A 21252-nucleotide genomic window follows, 5' to 3' on the forward strand; every position below is an offset into this window, starting at 1 on the left:
ACAGTTCGTCCTCCATTTCTTCATGTTCTCCTGCACCTTCCTCAACATTTCGCCTGCTACCATGCGCCCTTGTTGATTCCTGTCCCCCATGGTCCCATGCCTGCCGCGTTGGTGATGATGAACGTCTGGACCTTGGTGATGTTGTTGTGTCTTGCGCATATGAATCCTCCTGTAGTTCATCCCCTTCCTGTTGTCTCACCCCCTGACTCCGAATAGTGTTTAGCGTGTGCTCCAGCATGTAAATGACTGGAATTGTCATGCTGATAATGGCACTGTCAGCGCTAAACATATTCGTCGCCATGTCGAAACTGTGCAGAAGGGTGCATAGGTCCTTGATCTGAGACCACTCCATCAGGGTGATATGTCCCACCTCTGCATCTCGTTGGCCCAGGCTATACGTCATGACGTATTGCACCAGGGCTCGGCGGTGCTGCCACAATCGCTGTAACATGTGGAGAGTCGAATTCCAGCGTGTCGGCACATCGCATTTCAGGCGATGAACCGGCAGGTCGAGAGACTTCTGGAGCGATGCAAGTCGCTCAGCTGCGGCGGTTGAACGGAGGAAGTGAGCAGACAGTTTTCGTGCCCTGGTCAGAAGGCCATCTAGGCCGGGATAGTGTGTTAAAAATTGCTGGACAACAAGGTTCAACACGTGAGCCATACAAGGCACATGTGTCACCTTGCCCAGGCGAAGGGCCGCACCCTGGTTTGCAGCATTGTCGCACACGGCCTTACCAGGCTGCAGGTTGAGTGGAGACAACCATTTATTAAACTCGGACCGCAGAGCTGACCACAACTCCTCAGCTGTGTGACTCCTATTACCAAGACATGTCAAGCTAAAGACCGCCTGATGCCGTTGCGCTCTGCTGCCAGCATAGTAATGAGGGGTGCGTGATTCCTTCTGCGCAGTGAGAACGCTGGTGGCCTGACCAGGCAGGCTTGGGGCGGAGGTGGAGGACCCAGATGAGGTGGAGGAGGCAGAAGCAGTGGCGGAACTTGGACAGACAGAGGATTGACACACAAGTCGTGGGGACGGCAAGACTTGTGCAGCAGGCCCTTCACCATCTATCACCATAGTTACCCAGTGCCGAGTCAGCGACATGTAACGTCCCTGTCCATGCTTACTGATCCAAGTATCGGTGGTGAAATGCACCCGTTCACACACAGAGTTTCTCAAGGAAGCGGTGATGTTGTGTGCGACATGCTGGTGTAGCGCGGGCACACCTTTCTTAGAGAAGTAGTGGCGACTAGGCATCTGGTACTGGGGCACAGCGACAGACATAAGGTCTCTAAAATCCTGTGTGTTCACTAGGCGGAAAGCCAGCATTTCGGTAGCCAAGAGCTTACAGAGGGTTACAGAGGGATAGAGTCAACCTCTTAGCTTTGTCATGTGTCGCAGGAAGTGGCCTTTTATTTGACCACATCTGAGGGACAGAGATCTGGCTGCTGTGTGTAGACGGTGTTGAGTAGGGTGTCCCTGGAAAAATGCAGGTTTGTGAGGAAAGTGCAGGCGGAGACATGATGTTGCCTTCATCCAACGTTGGTGCTATAGATGTCTGAGAGAGCTGTACACACTCTCTTGTTTCCCCTTCCAAACCAACTGACGACCTACCAAGCAAACTGCCTGTTGCAGTTACAGTGGTGGAAGTTGTGCGTGGAAAACCAGGTGTGACAGCTGTCCCCACAGTCCTAGAAGATGAAGAGCGTGCGGATACACTGGAAGGGGCAGGCCGTGGATGGTTCGCTCCGCTAGGCCGCATTGCAGCACGGTGAACTTCCCACTGGGACCTATGATATTTATTCATGTGACGATTCATGGAAGAAGTTGTCAAACTGCAGAGGTTTTGCCCTCTACTAACAGAATCACGACAAATTTTACAGATCACATAATTTGGGCGATCTTTTTCTATGTCAAAAAAGGACCAGGCTAGGCAAGGCTTAGAGGGCATGTGACCTGCTGAGCCCCCCCGACTAGTGCTCAGAGGCAGAGTGGTGGCTGATGATGCAGTTGTAGACGTGCTACCAGTGCTCCGACTCTGTCCAGGAAGGCGCAAGGTAACTTCGTCGTCGGTTGCATCCTCCTCCACCGCCTCTGTTGACCTCCTCGAGTGCCTGATTGGGGGTTGACAGTAGGTGGGATCTAGAACTTCATCATCAATTGTTGTGTTTGCACTCCCCTCACCCTCAGACCGAGCCTCTTCTTGCCCTGACCGAATATTTAAGTTGTCATCCCAATCGGGTATCTGCGTCTCATCATCATCAGTATGTTCCTCATTGTCTATAACCACAGGTGTTACAGTTTGTGACAAAGGGTCAACATTATGCTCAGAAACTTGGTCCTCACGGCCTGAATCAGAGTCACAAAGGTTCTGGGCATCACTGCAGACCATTTCCTGGTCTGTACTCACTGTAGCTTGGGAGCAGACCTCTGATTCCCAGGCTATAGTGTGACTGAACAGCTCTGCAGACTCAGCCATCTCAGTTCCACCATACTGTGCAGGGCTGATGGATACTTCAGAGCTGGGAGAAAGCAAGTTTGATTGGGATGACAACTCAGAGGACTGGTGTTTTTTGGATGCGGTACTTGAAGTGGCTGAGAGAGCACTTATTGGACCACTTGAGATCCATTCAAGCATTTTCCTTTTTTGGCCATCATCTACCATTTGTTCCTGTTGTTCGTGTCCGTAAAAAAGGGAGCACATCGGATTGTCCACGGTAAGTAGTAGACATCTTACTTTTGCTGGTAGATGGTCTATCTTCAGCAGATGATAATGGAGCTCTGCCACCTTCCCCACGGACAAACCCTTTTTTTCCTTTTCCACCACGCCTCTTCCCCTTTCCACCAGCATCTGTCATTTTGCCACTCATGTTGATTGTGACAAGATTGTGCACTGAAAATGTGGTAGTAAAAATTGAGAGGTGGTGTAGATTGCAGCGGTGGTCTAGCTTTATTAACAGCAGAATAATAAAGAATAAATATCTCTGACAATGCAACTACGGCCCTTAAACTGGCAGCATAAATTGCTAGTATAATGGCTTAGTTATAATGAGTTTGAGTGTGCAATGCAGGCAGATGTGCTGCAAATATCTTTGCACTACTGGGACTATACAGAAGTCCAATAGCCACGTTTAGGATGCCACTAAGTTCACTCACTGTTTGCTAGTATAATGGCTTAGTTATAATGAGTTTGAGTGTGCAATGCAGGCAGACGTGCTGCAAATATCTTTGCACTACTGGGACTATACAGAAGTCCAATAGCCACGTTTAGGATGCCACTAAGTTAACTCAGTGTTTGCTAGTATAATGGCTTAGTTATAATGAGTTTGAGTGTGCAATGCAGGCAGACGTGCTGCAAATATCTGTGCACTACTGGGACTTTACAGAAGTCCAATAGCCACGTTTAGGATGCCACTAAGTTCACTCAGTGTTTGCTAGTATAATGGCTTAGCTACAATGAGTTGGAGTGTGCAAAGGGCAGGAGGGTACAGTGGCAGGGTTGTGGGTCTCTGGGTAGAGGAAAGGAAGCCTGCCTTTCTATCCCTCCTAATGGGGAAATGCAGCGAGGAAATCCCTGACCTTAGCTACACAGACGCTGTCATCTTGTGTAGCTGTTAAACTCTGTTTTCAGGACCTGTCACCTATGGCTCTGACCCTGCCAGTATGAGCCCTTAAAAGGACTGATAGAAAGTGCTATCCCTAAGCTGTCCAGCGCTGTGTATGGAGCGTATACAGCTGTATCGGCGATAGGAGCTGCGCCAGTGATGTCTGACACCAAGGACGCAGAAGAGATAATGGCGTCCGGACAGGCAGATACTCGTTTTTATAATGCAGGGACATGTGACATGGACATCCTATCACACATGCCGTTGCTTCTCTGGCTAAAAGTCCACTTAGCTGTGTGTGTGTCTGGGATTGGCTGACATGCTGGCCCTCCCCACTACACGCGCGCGCTTAGGGAAGGAAGACAAGGTAAAAAAAAAAAATGGCGATTGCCATTATCCAAACAGCAGTGATCTGAATGCGCTGTTCCCGCACACTATACACTGAAATGTCATAATAGTGTGAGTCACAGAGTGACTTACACTATTACAGTGGAAAGCCAGCTAGGAATTAGCTGGGTTTTTTGCTGCTAGAACCGTTCTCGAACGTATCTAGAACTATCGAGCTTTTGCAAAAAAGCTCGAGTTCTAGTTCGATCTAGAACAGCCCCCAAAATCACTCGAGCCGCGAACTGGAGAACCACGAACCGCGCTCAACTCTACTCGTTAATCGTATCATCTAGCATTTACACACTACGATCTCGAAAGTGACGCCGGAAGTGCGTCACTTTCGATTTGACCCCACCGACATCGCATGTGCGATGTTGCAACGTGCAAAGCCGCCTTAAGTCTATGTGTTTATGTAGTTAAATGACCTGTCATCAAATTTTCCATAAGTGGAATTTGTCAGGTGAGTTTCTAGTACAATACTAATGTTATCTTTAAATAGGGCTTAAACAGACCTTTTAGGATCAGTAACCGTTATTGCTGTAGCTTCTCCTGTTATCTTGCTGTACGCGCTTGAGAATTCAATGTCTCATGACAGCTAGTCAAGTGTACATAAATATAATCTGAACATGCACTGCTCCCCCCACCCACCTCCCAGTGCATTCACTATCACTGCTAAGAGGTAGGTGGAAGCATAGGTGGGGCTCGCAGTGTAAATTTAGTTCAAATTTACTATTACTGATGCCACATAGGAGGGAGGACGAGGGCATATGCATTTTGTATTTTGCTTGGTGCAAGTGAGCAAAAAAAAACTAACTGATCCTGTTAGAGCTCCTTAAGCCCTATTTAAAGCTAACATTAGTATTGTACTAGAAAATCACCTGACAGATTCCCTGTACCAGATGATGCTTGCCAATATTTCAAGCAGATTGGGCAAGCATCACACCATTGAAAGATAGCTATATATGTATGAAGAGGCCAAAGCAATACAACCACTACCTAAAAAAAGATACATGTCAGGCAGCCTGGGTAGGCACGCACCATGACTTAAAGGGAATCTGTCACCAGGTTTCTGCTACCTGACCTGAATGCAGCATAATGTAGAGATAGAGATCCTGATTTCAGCAATGTGTCACTTACTGAGCTGTTTGCTGTCATTTCGATAAGATCACTTTTTTCTCTGCAGCAGATCTAGCAGGTATACAGAGCTCATGAATATGCTGGACTACCTGGCAGCAGGCCAAGTAGTCCTCTAATAATCTACTGCTGATTAATCAGGGATATTATCAAAACTACACTAAGCAGCCCAGTAATGGAAACACCACTGGAATCAGGAGCTCTGACTTCACATTATGCTACTCTCAGATTAGGTGGTAAAAACCTTGTGATAGATTTTTTTTAACCGGTCGTCTATCTCCTTGCATGATTTTCTTCTTCACCATTACTTGGTGATAGGTAGCCTCCTTTATACATGGATCTACCTGTTGGTAGCTGTCATACGTGACAACTTTGCTGATTTGTTGAATGAAACCCTGAAAACACTGTGGTCTGACCAGCAAAACATTGGGGCTTATGTCGACTGCACCTAAAAGATACCCTTTTGGGCTATAAAATGTTGATGTTCATGAGAAATTAACTACCCACAGTATGACTGCAGAGCTGGAGTTCAGCAGAATCAGAGCCTTATGTTGGTTATAGTCATTTCTGATATCTCCTGAAACTTTTATTTATAGAATGCAATAGAACCACACAAAGGTAAACCTATAAATCCCAGAGAATTGTAGAATTGTTTGTAGTTTAAAACTATTTTTTTTTTCCTGTTTCTTTTGTTTTATTTACACTTAGTGGGGGTTAGCTGTATCCTGCTAGAGTACTAGTTTTTGGCCTGGGTAATGTACAACTGCTGCCCTTTTTTGCTGTAAGTAATGTTTCATTTTTGGAGGATATTTATTCCTTTTTTTGTTGCTATTTTTATATTTAGTGTAGGGACCTACAAGTATGAGGTTCTCGTGATGAGGGTTGTAGGCTTCCGTCTTATGGCCATAATACCAACTAAAACCTCATTTTTTTGTACAGGATGCAGCCAGACCCCTTTCTGTTAGGCCTTGCATATTAGAGTTCCTGTCCCTGTATGGTGCACAGATGGAGTACGGCTTGGCAGCCCGCCTGATCTCATAGTATGGGCATCACCTAATAGGCTGCGGGCTTGTGACTGTGCATCTGCAAGTGTGAACAGCGCTCTATGCAAGCCATCAGTGTGCAGTTTTATCATCCAGCAATTGCCCCCTCCATTTTTTGGAGGTGTGTGATTTGCTCCTCCTGCACCTGTGATGCCTCCACTTAGTGGGGGTTTAGCTGCATCCTGCTAGAGTACTAGTTTTGGCCTGGGCGATGTACAACTACTGCCCTTCTTTGCTGTAAGTAATGCTTTATTTTTGGAATATATTTATTCCTCTTTTTGTTGCTATTTTTATTATTGTTTCTTTTGTTTATATAATTTTTCCCAAAATTATAACAAAGACAAAAACTTTGTGGAAAGGGGAAGAAATATGTTGCAAAGATGTGTTTATTTCTGACCTGCGCAAATGCAATGAAGAACAACTGATCATGAGTGTATTTCAGGCGTGGTAGTGGGCGTTCTGGACCATTTTCTCGTACCCACTTTTGGTAAGCCTATAAAACAATAAATCAGAAATGTAAGCTGTGACAGCAGTCAGCACAATTACAATAACAGAGGACTCATGAGGCAGCGCATACATTTACAGAATTAGCTTGTTCACTTCTATTCTGACGCCCAAATCTATTGCTTTAGAGAAGGACCATCTAAAGGCGTCATATATACTGAATATGTAAATGCTGCAGTGTTAAATGGAGGGTGGCCCTGTATAGAGTCACACTGGACCCAGGAGAGGGGATCAGGCCAAACTGAGCTGATGTCCTGCTCTGTACATTCAACACTATAGCTCTAATATTACAAACACCTTGATATATGACCTTGGGAGAGGACGACTACAAGAATGTAAATGGACTAAATTTAAGATCACCCTAAAGTCATTTATAGGAAACCATATAACATACTTACATAATAAGCTAATTTAAGACCACCCATGTCTGCAATATTTTCTCCCAATGTTAGCCTTCCATTTACCTGAAACACAGCAGACAGACACATTTTTTATTTTTTCTCCAATCCATATTCCTAGGTACAGTACTAACAGCTCGATATTCTAACTGATGAATCCTTAAATGGGTTGTGCACTACTTGGACAACACCTTCTCATTCCCCATGTTTGTCCGCATAGAAATCACAATGCCTAAGCTCACCTCTGGTGCTGGAAGGTTCCAGAGATGCCGGAAGGAGCGTTCCTGAGGCCCACGTGGCATTGTTATGACACCTTAGCCCCGTGTCCAATCAAATGTTTAAATAATTAACGGGAAGTGAGTGTTGCGGCGGACACTCACATCCTATTAATTACTTAACGGTATGAAGTTAGGGAGAAGGAAACCAGCACTGATTGGTCCTGGGGCTCGTGTGTCATAAGAAAGTCATGCGTGTTCCAGGAATGCACCTTCCGACACTGCTTGAATTGCACCGTCACTGAGTATAGATTTTGTTGTATTTTTCGGAGCAAACATTAGGGATGAGAAGGACTTGTCCAAGTACTAGACAACGCCTTTAAATCTGTGCACAAACGAAGACAATAAGGGAACCTCCTAGAATAAGCAAACCTACAAAAATTGGAGTAAACGCCACGTGTATAAACATATCAATCTTTATCATATTTACAAATATAAAATCAATTAAAATGGAGACATACACAGAAAACTACTCAGTGGAGTAGCCCTGCGAAGAAACTGCTGGTTGAACAGTAAGAATCCTTAGCAGGTACCCCGGGCTGTTCATTCATTCATTCACATCAGCCAGAACTTTCTCATATTTATAAAAGCTTCACTATATAACATGTTGCTTTTTTCTGTCTGTAAGGTCGTGTTCACACGTTGCGTAAATTCTGTTTTGTGTTTTCCGACGCTGTCCACATCAAATTACACGATAACCTTAATCTTATCTGATAATTGAATTTTTGCTTCATTTTTATGCCTTTTTCCATTATTTCATGCATTTTTGGGGCAGATGTGAATCTGTGTTTTTAAGTGTTTTTATAGTACAGGAAAGAGTTAATTCTATCCTTAAAAAAGTAACAGAAGTTTTTTACCTGTATTTTTTTTAAGCTCCACATAGAAAAAACTGAATAAAAAAAGCACAGCAGACACCCAGTAATCAGAGAAGATTGTTATTGTCTTGCATGGCGCGGACACATGGAGAGCATTTACGCTAAGTGTGAACACGGCCTCAGCATTACAATTTTATTACATTATTTTATGGGTTTAATAGAGAAAAATAATCAATCACGCCATGTTTTTACGCCATTTACTGATTTCCATAAATAATTTGATGACTGTGTTGTGTAGGTCGTTACGATTACAGGGACACCAAATATGTCTATGTTATTTGCTGAATTGTGATGTTTAATATTAAAAAAAAAAAAAAAAAATCACATATAAAATTACATTAGTTTAATGTTTTAAAATTAGTTTTAGTAATTTACTTAGAAGAAAAAAAATCTCTTTTATGCTTCCTCTAGAATCCAGGACACAGGGATGCTGCTCTATATCATGGATCTCTATGTGTAGTGGAATAAAATTAATTAAAAATGTTTACTTTAAATTTCTCATAAAATAGGAATAAAAAATGTGACGTTTTCCTCACTTCCAGGGACATCTATATCTATATATATATATATATACAGTGCCTACAAGTAGTATTCAACCCCCTGCAGATTTAGCAGGTTTACACATTCGGAATTAACTTGGCATTGTGACATTTGGACTGTAGATCAGCCTGGAAGTGTGAAATGCACTGCAGCAAAAAAGAATGTTATTTCTTTATTTGGTTTTTTTTTTTAAATGGTGAAAAGTTTATTCAGAGGGTCATTTATTATTCAACCCCTCAAACCACCAGAATTCTATTTGGTTCCCCTAAAGTATTAAGAAGTATTTCAGGCACAAAGAACAATGAGCTTCACATGTTTGGATTAATTATCTCTTTTTCCAGCCTTTTCTGACTAATTAAGACCCTCCCCAAACTTGTGAACAGCACTAATACTTGGTCAACATGGGAAAGACAAAGGAGCATTCCAAGGCCATCAGAGACAAGATCGTGGAGGGTCACAAGGCTGGCAAGGGGTACAAAACCCTTTCCAAGGAGTTGGGCCTACCTGTCTCCACTGTTGGGAGCATCATCCGGAAGTGGAAGGCTTATGGAACTACTGTTAGCCTTCCACGTCCTGGACAGCCTTTGAAAGTTTCCACCTGTGCTGAGGCCAGGCTTGTCCGAAGAGTCAAGGCTAACCCAAGGACAACAAGGAAGGAGCTTCGGGAAGATCTCATGGCAGTGGGGACATTGGTTTCAGTCAATACCATAAGTAACGTACTCCACCGCAATGGTCTCCGTTCCAGACGAGCCCGTAAGGTACCTTTACTTTCAAAGCGTCATGTCAAGGCTCGTCTACAGTTTGCTCATGATCACTTGGAGGACTCTGAGACAGACTGGTTCAAGGTTCTCTGGTCTGATGAGACCAAGATCGAGATCTTTGGTGCCAACCACACACGTGACATTTGGAGACTGGATGGCACTGCATACGACCCCAAGAATACCATCCCTACAGTCAAACATGATGGTGGCAGCATCATGCTGTGGGGCTGTTTCTCAGCCAAGGGGCCTGGCCATCTGGTCCGCATCCATATCCATGGGAAGATGGATAGCACGGCCTACCTTGAGATTTTGGCCAAGAACCTCCGCTCCTCCATCAAGGATCTTAAGATGGTTCGTCATTTCATCTTCCAACAAGACAACGACCCAAAGCACACAGCCAAGAAAACCAAGGCCTGGTTCAAGAGGGAAAAAATCAAGGTGTTGCAGTGGCCTAGTCAGTCTCCTGACCTTAACCCAATTGAAAACTTGTGGAAGGAGCTCAAGATTAAAGTCCACATGAGACACCCAAAGAACCTAGATAACTTGGAGAAGATCTGCATGGAGGAGTGGGCCAAGATAACTCCAGAGACCTGTGCCGGCCTGATCAGGTCTTATAAAAGACGATTATTAGCTGTAATTGCAAACAAGGGTTATTCCACAAAATATTAAACCTAGGGGTTGAATAATAATTGACCCACACTTTTATGTTGAAAATTTATTAAAATTTAACTGAGCAACATAACTTGTTGGTTTGTAAGATTTATGCATCTGTTAATAAACCCTGCTCTTGTTTGAAGTTTGCAGGCTCTAACTTATTTGCATCTTATCAAACCTGCTAAATCTGCAGGGGATTGAATACTACTTGTAGGCACTGTATATATATATTGTGAGACAGGGGATATAGCTCAGCTGGGATCTTTGCTTTGGTCCAAGCGAGTGGCTATGGATTCACAGATGACAGCGGCAGACTGGCAGGTTCTAAACAGATACGGCCACTGCCGTGTTTATTGTGTACACTTATCCCTCAGTGTTACACATGCAAAAACAGGAAAATAAACGTCTAAGGCCGTCTGGCCACTAACTAACAACATAATGCTTACTACAAAATAAACCTATGTAACAAACAAAACAGTATTCTCTTACTGTGTTGGTTCCTCAGCACAGCCAGTGGAGGTATGGAGTCTCAGCCCCAGCAGCCATGAGCCTGTACCTCTCCTCAGCAGCCTCTCTGTTCTGAATGCCTCCTGATTATTTCAGCTGATCCAGTGAGGAATCAAAACCCTGGATTGAATGTGGAGAAGGGAGCAACCAGTCCCACTGCCATTCCTACTGATTGCTCCAGGAAAAACCGAGCCCAAAATTACAATGAAATAAACAGGCTTCAGTGACTAACTTATTGCTGAGCCAGACATAACTTTCCCAACTTTTCCCAGCCCATTTTCATGGGCCAACCGCTCCACAATTAATACATGGAGACATATGAAATGAACCGAGGGGAAACATACCTGTTCTCTAGTACTTCTCCCCTCAGCATCTCACATACTCCCCCCCTCTGTTCGAGCCCGTGGGGTCAGATACAATGACTTACCAAGCAGTGCGTTCTAGACAACGCGTCTGCATTCCCATGCGCCGTGCCTGCTCTGTGCTCCACTGAAAATTTAAAATTTTGTAACGCCAAGAACCAGCGTGTCACCCGCGCATTGCCCTCTTTTGCCTGGGACATCCATGTCAGGGGTGAATGGTCCGTCACTAGCCTAAATCGGCGTCCTAGTAAATAATAGCGCAGGGTTTCCAGGGCCCACTTCACAGCTAAGGCTTCTCGCTCAACCACACTGTATTTTTGTTCTGCCTCCGTAAGTTTTCTGCTTAGATAGCCCACTGGGTGTTCCTCGCCGTTCACTTCTTGTGAAAACACCACGCCGAGGCCAACACCAGAGGCATCTGTTTGAACAATAAACTCCCGTGTAAAGTTTGGGGTAACCAACACTGGTTGGTCACATAAAGCCTTTTTCAACCTTTGCTTCTGCGTTCTACTTTATTGAGACAGAGATTGACCCCTTGGTAAGATTCGTGAGTGGGGCTGCGATGGTAGCAAAATGTTTGATGAACCACCGGTAATAACCAACGATGCCCAAAAAGGCTCTGACCTGTCTTTTGGTGACCGGTTGGGGCCAATTCTGAATGGCGTCCACTTTGTTTGCCTGAGGTTTTATAACTCCTCTACCAATGATGTATCCCAGATAGCGAGCTTCTTCCAACCCCAATGTACACTTCTTGGGATTGGCAGTCAAGCCGGCAGTCCTTAGAGAGTCCAAGACAGCTTGCACCTTTGGCAAATGAGTTTCCCAGTTATCACTAAAGATAATGATATCGTCCAAATATGCGGATGCATACTGGACACAGGGCTTTAGGACAATATCCATTAGTCGTTGGAAGGTTGCTGGGGCTCCATGCAAACCAAATGGCATATCCCTGTACTGGAACAGTCCCTGTGGCGTAACAAAGGCAGTTTTCTCTTTGGCAGAGTCAGTGAGGGGAATCTGCCAATAACCTTTTGTTAAGTCAATAGTGGATATGTATCTAGCAGAACCTAGTCTCTCTATAAGTTCATCAACTCTTGGCATGGGGTAGGCATCGAATTTCGATACCTCATTCAACTTGCGAAAATCGTTACAGAACCGGATAGTCCCATCGGGCTTGGGCACCAACACGATAGTACTAGCCCACTCACTCCGGGACTCCTCAATAACCCCGAGCGCCAGCATTTTCTCTACTTCCCGGGCAATGGCTTGTCTCCGAGTCTCAGGAATTCGATACGGTTTTAATCGTACACGTGTCTGAGGGTCGGTGACAATGTCATGTTTAATTAGGTGAGTACGACCAGGTAGTTCTGAAAAAATATCTGCATTTCTCTGTATGAACTCCTTGGTTTCTTGTATTTGGGTCTTGGATAGCGTGTCTGCAATACCCACCTCTGGTGGTACTATCTGGGGGTCACTTACCTCAGATGTTGGTGCCACTCGGGGCCCACTATCAAGGGTAGTTTCCACTACCAGACTCTCTCTGTCCCGGCAGGACTTAAGCAAGTTTACGTGGTAGATTTGTTGGGGTTTTCTCTTGTCTGGTTGGTGTTCCTTATAATTCACTTCACCTATTCTTTCCAGCATCTCGGATGGCCCCTGCCATTTTGCAAGAAATTTATTTTCTACAGTAGGTACCAAGACTAACACTCGATCCCCGGGTTGAAAAACTCGTGTTATAGCCGCCCGGTTGTACACCCTGCTTTGGGGGCGTTGTGCGCGCTCCAAACATTCTTTGACTATTGGCATAACTGCCGCAATTCTGTCCTGCATAAGTGTTATATGTTCAACTACACTGCGGTAAGGAGTCACCTCTTGCTCCCAAATCTCCTTGGCAATATCCAACAGGCCTCTGGGATACCGCCCATAGACCAATTCAAAAGGTGAAAAGCCCGTGGAGGATTGGGGTACCTCTCGTATGGCGAACAAGAGATATGGCAGGAGAGTATCCCAATCCCTCCCGTCCTTATCGACTACCCTTTTCAACATCCCCTTTAGGGTTTTATTAAAGCACTCGACCGGACCGTCCGTCTGAGGGTGATACACTGAGGTATGCAGGTGGGAGATTTTTAGTAATTTACATAGTTCTTTGAGAATACGAGACATAAAGGGGGTCCCCTGATCCGTAAGTATCTCTTACGGAATGCCTGTGTGAGAAAACATGTTCAAAAGCTCCTTTGAAATTGCTTTTGCATTGGCATTCCGTAAGGGTACAGCCTCCGGATAACGGGTGGCGTAATCCAGTACCACCAAAATGTATTGATGACCTCTGGCAGATTTAACTAATGGACCGACTATATCCATTGCTATCCTCTCAAAGGGCACCTCTATTATTGGCAAGGGTACCAGGGGGCTTCTAAAATGTGTCATAGGCGCAGTCAACTTGCATGTAGGACAGGATTGACAGTACCGAGTTACATCTCCCACCAGACCCGGCCAAAAGAAACATTGCAGAATACGGTCTTTTGTCTTTTCTCCAGCCAGGTGGCCCCCCAAGGGATGTTTATGTGCCAGGTCTAAAACCACCTGACGAAAGGATTTGGGTACCACTAGCTGTTCCACCACCACTCCTCACATCTTGTCAATGTGGTATATCATGCCCTGTTGCACTGCCACATGTGGAAACACATTTTGAGCCCCTGGGTACACTGGGTTTCCCTCAGAGACTTTCACATTTTTCGATGCCCTTGTTAAAGTTGGATCTTGGTGTTGAGCGGTCCCAAAATTATCACGGGCCACCTCAAGACCTGGCATCTCTATAACATCCTCTAGCGTGTCCGCCTCGCCTGAAAACACAGCCAGAGGAGAGTCTACAGATTCTGGCGCTACCCCTGTGTTGGGTCCCCTATCATCTTGCTCCAGTGGCTCAGGGGCTAACCCCAGGGTATCGTTCACCAGTTTTTCTTCAACCGGGGTGTTCACGCCATTTTTAACGTTCCACAAGTCCCAGAATAAGGGAAAGTCTCTCCCCAGGATTACACTATGCAACATAGTCTTTACAATCACCGCCTGATGTCTTTTGGCCCCCAAGGGCGTGGCAAGAGTTACCCAGGCTGTGGGGTAGTTTTTAGTATCGCCATGTATGCAACTAATGCCCACAGTTGAACCTGTTATTACTCCAGGGTCCACCAAGCTAGCATGTACCAAGATTACTTGACTGCCAGAGTCTAAGATGGCATTCACACTATAGCCGTTGACCTCAATGCAACACATGTTGTTCATTTCCTGTGAGGATCTCCGCAGCACAGACTGACTGTATGTATAATGACAGACGCCGTGTAGTGTTACAGTCCATAGGCTCTGTAGTTAATGGGCAGTTAACAGCTACGTGGCCGAGCCCACGACATCGCCAACACTGTATAGGCTCTTGCCTCCCAGTTGGGGACCTCAGTCTGGGCCTGGTGACTTGCTGAGAAATTACACCACTAACATAGTCCTTTGTGGACCTGCTACCCCTAGTTGCAACATTCTCTTTTGGAAAAGGAGTAGTTTTAGCAGGACTTTCAGGCGATTTCCTAGAATTCCAGCAAGGTGAAAGCGTCCCCTGGAGTAGGCTTTCAGAAGCGCTGTAACGCTAGACCATATTCACCAACTGGTCAGCGCTAGTTGGGTCACCCTGTCCGACCCACCTCTGGATCTTAGCCGGTAAGGTTCGCAGGTACTTGTCTAGGACAACACGTTCCACCATCTGTGCGGGCGTCAAAGTTTCTGGTTGCAGCCATTTTTTTACCAGATGGATGAGGTCATGCATTTGTGAATGAGCTGGCTGATGTGCCACAAAAGTCCATAGATGTACCTGCTGTGCCCGTACATATGTGTTTACTCCCAGCTTTGCCAGGATTTCGCCTTTTAGTTTACTATAGTCTATAGCATCAGCTCCACTTAGATCATTATATGCCTTTTGCGGATCTCCGATCAGGAATGGAGCGACCACTTCAGCCCATTTGTCCACCGGTAGGTGCTCACGTTCTGCAATACGTTCAAACACTGCCAGATATGCTTCCACATCATCATCAGTCATTTTAAGTAAAGTCTTTTGTACGGCTTTCCGCGCACTGGCAGGGCTTTGTGCACGGTCCTCCGCGTCTCGCAGGTGCCGAACCAAGGCCTCATTTATTGCATTTAACTGCTCTTGGTGCATTTGATGCTGCTGCTCCAGCGCCTTCTGGAGGTAAGTATTGGTCTGTTGTTGCCGGGCACTGGCCTGTTGTTGCTGGACATTGGCCTGTTGTAGCTGGGCATTGGTCTGTTGTTGGTTAATGTTGGCCTGCACCAACTGTTTCAGCAGCTCCTCCATATTGCTGGTATCTTGGCTCTTCAGCAGCACAGGAGCTTTCAGCCAGGACATTAACAAGAGACAATGCCCATAGAACAGTTTATCTGCAGTCACAGTCCAATAGCCACTAATGCCCGCATTCGAGACACCATTTGTGAGACAGGGAATATAGCTCAGCTGGGATCTTGGCTTTGGTCCAAGCGAGTGGCTATGGATTCACAGATGACAGCGGCAGACTGGCAGGTTCCAAACAGATACGGCCACTGCCGTGTTTATTGTGTACGCTTATCCCTCAGAGTTACACATGCAAAAACAGGAAAATAAATGTCTAAGGCCGTCTGGCCACTAACTAACAACAGAATGCTAACTACAAAATAAACCTATGTAACAAACAAAACAGTATTCTCTTACTGTGTGGGTTCCTCAGCACAGCCAGTGGAGGTATGGAGTCTAAGCCCCAGCAGCCATGAGCCTGTACTGCTCTCCTCAGCAGTCTCCTTGTACTGAATACCTCCTGATTATTTCAGCTGATCCAGTGAGGAATCAAAACCTGGATTGAATGTGGAGAAGGGAGCAACCAGTCCCACTGCCATTCCTACTGATTGCTCCAGGAAAAACCGAGCCCAAAATTACAATGAAATAAACAGGCTTCAGTGACTAACTTATTGCTGAGCCAGACATAACTTTCCCAACCTTTCCCAGCTCATTTGCATGGGCCAACCGCTCCACAGTCAGTACATGGAGGCATATGAAATGAATCGAGGGGAAACATACCTGTTCTCTAGTACTTCTCCCCTCGGCATCTCACAATATATATGTATATATATATATATATATATATATATATATATATATATATATATATATACACACATATATACAGCTTTGGCAAACATTAAGAGACCACAGCACAGTTTTATAACAGTCAGCTTCTCTACATGTTGATTCCAGTGTCAGTTGTATTCCAACCAGAGTACACCTCATTCTACTGCCAGGAGTGGTATAAGGTCACCCAAAAGCAGTGTGAAAGACTGGTGGAAAGCATGCCAAGACGCATGAAAGCTGTGATTAAAAATCATGGTTATTCCACAAAATATTGATTTCTGAACTCTTCCTGAGGTAAAACATTATTAGTATTGTTGTTTCTGAATGATTATGAACTTGTGTTCTTTGCATTATTTGAAGTCTGAAAGCACTGTGCATTGCTCTGTTATTTTGACCATTTCTCATTTTCAGAAACTAAATACAATTTTTTTTGCTTGGAAATTCAGAAACATGCTGTCAGTAGTTATTAGAATACAAGAACAATTTACATTTTACTCAAAAATATACCTATAAAGAGAAAAATCAGAAAAACTGACAATTTTGCTGTGGTCTCTTAATTTTTGCCAGAGCTATATATATATAAATGTATATATATATATATATATATATATATATATATATATATATATACAGTGCCTACAAGTAGTATTCAACCCCCTGCAGATTTAGCAGGTTTGATAAGATGCAAATAAGTTAGAGCCTGCAAACTTCAAACAAGAGCAGGATTTATTAACAGATGCATAAATCTTACAAACCAACAAGTTATGTTGCTCAGTTAAATTTTAATAAATTTTCAACATAAAAGTGTGGGTCAATTATTATTCAACCCCTAGGATTAATATTTTGTGGAATAACCCTTGTTTGCAATTACAGCTAATAATCGTCTTTTATAAGACCTGATCAGGCCGGCACAGGTCTCTGGAGTTATCTTGGCCCACTCCTCCATGCAGATCTTCTCCAAGTTATCTAGGTTCTTTGGGTGTCTCATGTGGACTTTAATCTTGAGCTCCTTCCACAAGTTTTCAATTGGGTTAAGGTCAGGAGACTGACTAGGCCACTGCAACACCTTGATTTTTTCCCTCTTGAACCAGGCCTTGGTTTTCTTGGCTGTGTGCTTTGGGTCTTTGTCTTGTTGAAAGATGACATGACGACCCATTTTAAGATCCTTGATGGAGGAGCGGAGGTTCTTGGCCAAAATCTCCAGGTAGGCCGTGCTATCCATCTTCCCATGGATGCGGACCAGATGGCCAGGCCCCTTGGCTGAGAAACAGCCCACAGCATGATGCTGCCACCACCATGCTTGACTGTAGGGATGGTATTCTTGGGGTCGTATGCAGTGCCATCCAGTCTCCAAACGTCACGTGTGTGGTTGGCACTAAAGATCTCGATCTTGGTCTCATCAGACCAGAGAACCTTGAACCAGTCTGTCTCAGAGTCCTCCAAGTGATCATGAGCAAACTGTAGACGAGCCTTGACATGACGCTTTGAAAGTAAAGGTACCTTACGGGCTCGTCTGGAACGGAGACCATTGCGGTGGAGTACGTTACTTATGGTATTGACTGAAACCAATGTCCCCACTGCCATGAGATCTTCCCGAAGCTCCTTCCTTGTTGTCCTTGGGTTAGCCTTGACTCTTCGGACAAGCCTGGCCTCGGCACGGGTGGAAACTTTCAAAGGCTGTCCAGGCCGTGGAAGGCTAACAGTAGTTCCATAAGCCTTCCACTTCCGGATGATGCTCCCAACAGTGGAGACAGGTAGGCCCAACTCCTTGGAAAGGGTTTTGTACCCCTTGCCAGCCTTGTGACCCTCCACGATCTTGTCTCTGATGGCCTTGGAATGCACCTTTGTCTTTCCCATGTTGACCAAGTATGAGTGCTGTTCACAAGTTTGGGGAGGGTCTTAATTAGTCAGAAAAGGCTGGAAAAAGAGATAATTAATCCAAACATGTGAAGCTCATTGTTCTTTGTGCCTGAAATACTTCTTAATACTTTAGGGGAACCAAACAGAATTCTTGTGGTTTGAGGGGTTGAATAATAAATGACCCTCTGAATAAACTTTTCACAATTTAAAAAAAAAAAAAAAAGAAATAACATTCTTTTTTGCTGCAGTGCATTTCACACTTCCAGGCTGATCTACAGTCCAAATGTCACAATTCCGAATGTGTAAATCTGCTAAATCTGTAGGGGGTTGAATACTACTTGTAGGCACTGTATATATATATATATATATATATATATATATAATCTCTCTATATATACTGCATATACAGAGAGGGATAGAGAGTGAGCGATAATATGTATATTTCTAGGTATGTCTATATACCTATCGCTATGTAGCTGATCCAGTGACAGCGGGTAAACTCAGTGACAGCTCAGCTGATCGCCGGCTGTCTTCATTTGCTGTGTGGAGGTGACCGGAGCGGCGGTGTCTTCTGCACCTCCGGTCACCTCCATGCAGCTGCGCTGGAAGCGACGCTGAACCATCCTGGATTACGCCGGACATGGAGGGCTTTTTTGGGCTGATTAAAGTGGTTAACCAGGGTATATGTTTGTGTTTTTTATTTATAATAAAGGATTTTTTCTGGTGTGTGTGTTTATTTACTGTAATTTACAGATTAATCATGGAAGGTGTCTCATAGACGCCTGACATGATTAATCTAGGACTTATTGGCAGCTATGGGCTGCCAATAACTCCTTATTACCCCGATTTGCCAACGCACCAGGGCAAATCGGGAAGAGCCGGGTACAGTCCCAGAACTGTCGCATCTAATGCATGCGGCAATTCTGGGCGGCTGTTGGCTGATATTGTTAGGCTGGGGGGCTCCCCATAACGTGGAGCTCCCCATCCTGAGAATATCAGCCTTCAGCCGTATGGCTTTATCTGGCTGGTTTTAAAATTGGGGGGGACCGCACGCCGTTTTTTTTAATTATTTAATTATTTATTTCACTGTACAGTATAGACACGCCCACCGGCTGCTGTGATTGGGTGCAGTGTGACACCTGTCACTCAGCGTGGGGGCGTGTCTCACTGTAACCAATCATAGGCGCCGGTGGGCGGGGAAAGCAGGGAATACGAGATTGTTTAATGGGCGGCCGGCTTTTTCAAAATAGTAAAAGCCGCCGGAGCAGTGTGAATGCCGTGCAGAGCCGGGCCGGGGATCGGAGATCGGTGAGTATGAGAGAGGGGGTAAGAGGGATAGACTGACATGGACAGAGAGAGAGGGACAGAGATAGTGACCGACTGACAGAGATTAGTGCATGAAAGACATTGTGAGGCGCTTCAGAACGCAGCTTTTCAGCTGAAGCGGACCTTTTTTAAGCTGCAGTGCAGAGCGCACACCTGCGCACATAGCCTCAGACATCAAAATCGTATGAGGGATGTCACACGTTACAATTGACTAGGTTCATACAACAAAACGTCCAATGTATGAGGAATAAACGACGTGTATGCGATCACCGTATTTTCGTTCAATCTTGATTGCACTTAGGTGTCACACGCAAATACGTCACGAACGATGCAGGATGTGCGTCACTTACAACTTGACCCCGACGACGGATTGAAAGATTTATTGAAGCGTGTAAAGCAGGCATTACAATTTGTGGTGGTCTAAAGCTGGCTTTACACGCTGCAATATATCTTACGATGTGTCGGCGGGGTCACGTCGTAAGTGACGCACATCCGGCATCGTAAGGTACATTCCAGTGTGTGACAGGTACGTGCGATTGAATGGTAAAACGTTCATCGCAAGCACGTCATTCATTCCTCATGGATTGAACGTCAGATTGTTCATCGTACCCGGGGTAGCACACATCGCAGTGTGTGACACCCCGGGAACGATGAATAGATCTTACCTGCGTCCTGCGGCTCCCGGCCGGTAATGCGGAAGGAAGGAGGTGGGCGGGATGTTTACGTCCCACTCAGCTCCGTCCCTCCGCATCTATTGGCCGCCTGCCGCGTGACGTCGATGTGACGCTGAACGTTCCTCCCACTCCAGGAAGTGGACGTTCGCTGCCCACATCGAGGTCGTATGGAAGGTCGTATGTGTGACGGGGGTTAATCGTTTGTGCGGCAAGTTCAACAAATTGAACGTGCCGCACATACGTTGGCGGCGTTGCAAATCGCATACGATATCGTATGTGAAATTGCAACGTGTAAAGCAGGCTTAAGAGGTCAGATCCCAACGGATTGTATAGTGATGGCTTATCTTAGTGATGTAACATCATTTCATTGGATAAAAACACCTTTGTCACAATCTGATATTACAGAGGAAAACAATTAGATCTAGACAGAATAATACACACACATGTACATATGAATACATATTGTGAATTTCTAAGGCAAAGAAGCTGTTCCTGTAACTATGCTTATAGTACCCTTATTGTATAATATTAATATATTAGAAATTATCTCCAAGCTGAAAATATCACACTGTACAGAATGGAGCATAAGATGACACGGAGTAGATACAGTAAATTATACTGCGCCTTATCTGGCCATGTGATGATACCGTACATTGCTTACATGAATATACATGGCATCTACTCCCTGGCACCGCATTAATAACGGACTTTATTTAGCTTCTAATAGAACAAATGCAGCTATGCTGGGAATGGAATAAGTTAGAAGTAATAATGATACTTTATGCATCATCCTCTTATCTCCAGAGTCTTAGTATTCATTTCTTTGAAGAAGCTCTTGATGCATAATTCTAAAATGTCATTTTTTTGCTGCTCTGCTTTACGTAGCTCCAGCAATATATTATGTATTATAATATATTAGGAATTAACCATGTCTTACAGTTTAGTATATGAAGTATATCCAATTTGCCTTAAATAGAACCTGTCACTTCCAGAAATGCTATTTATCTGCAGATATAGCAGTAATATGCAGGTTAGAAGCATATAAATCATGCCTATCTGGCTTATTGGTGTAGTGACTTCAGGGAGAAAATTAAGTTTTATTCTCCCTGTAACAGTCACCAGTTACTATACAGTGAGCACGCTGAAATTACTCCCTGAAAACATTGATTGACAGCCTGCTCTGCACAGACA

General features: G+C 44.7%; 1 protein-coding gene across 2 annotated transcripts in view; it reads right to left on the minus strand.

Moving 5' to 3' along the window:
- The window catches only part of ECEL1 (endothelin converting enzyme like 1), a 191722-nt gene that overhangs the window by 13015 nt on the left and 157455 nt on the right, over positions 1–21252 (minus strand). For both annotated transcript variants that reach the window (XM_075340419.1, XM_075340418.1), the window contains 2 exons: positions 7070–7135; positions 6565–6660 (listed from right to left, as the gene is read on the minus strand). In XM_075340419.1, coding sequence (XP_075196534.1) covers positions 6565–6660; positions 7070–7135 — 162 coding nt within the window. The remainder of the gene's footprint in view (positions 1–6564; positions 6661–7069; positions 7136–21252) is intronic.

This window comes from Anomaloglossus baeobatrachus, chromosome 3 (genome assembly GCF_048569485.1).
Source record: "Anomaloglossus baeobatrachus isolate aAnoBae1 chromosome 3, aAnoBae1.hap1, whole genome shotgun sequence".
In the NCBI taxonomy this organism is placed as follows: Eukaryota; Metazoa; Chordata; class Amphibia; order Anura; family Aromobatidae; genus Anomaloglossus; species Anomaloglossus baeobatrachus.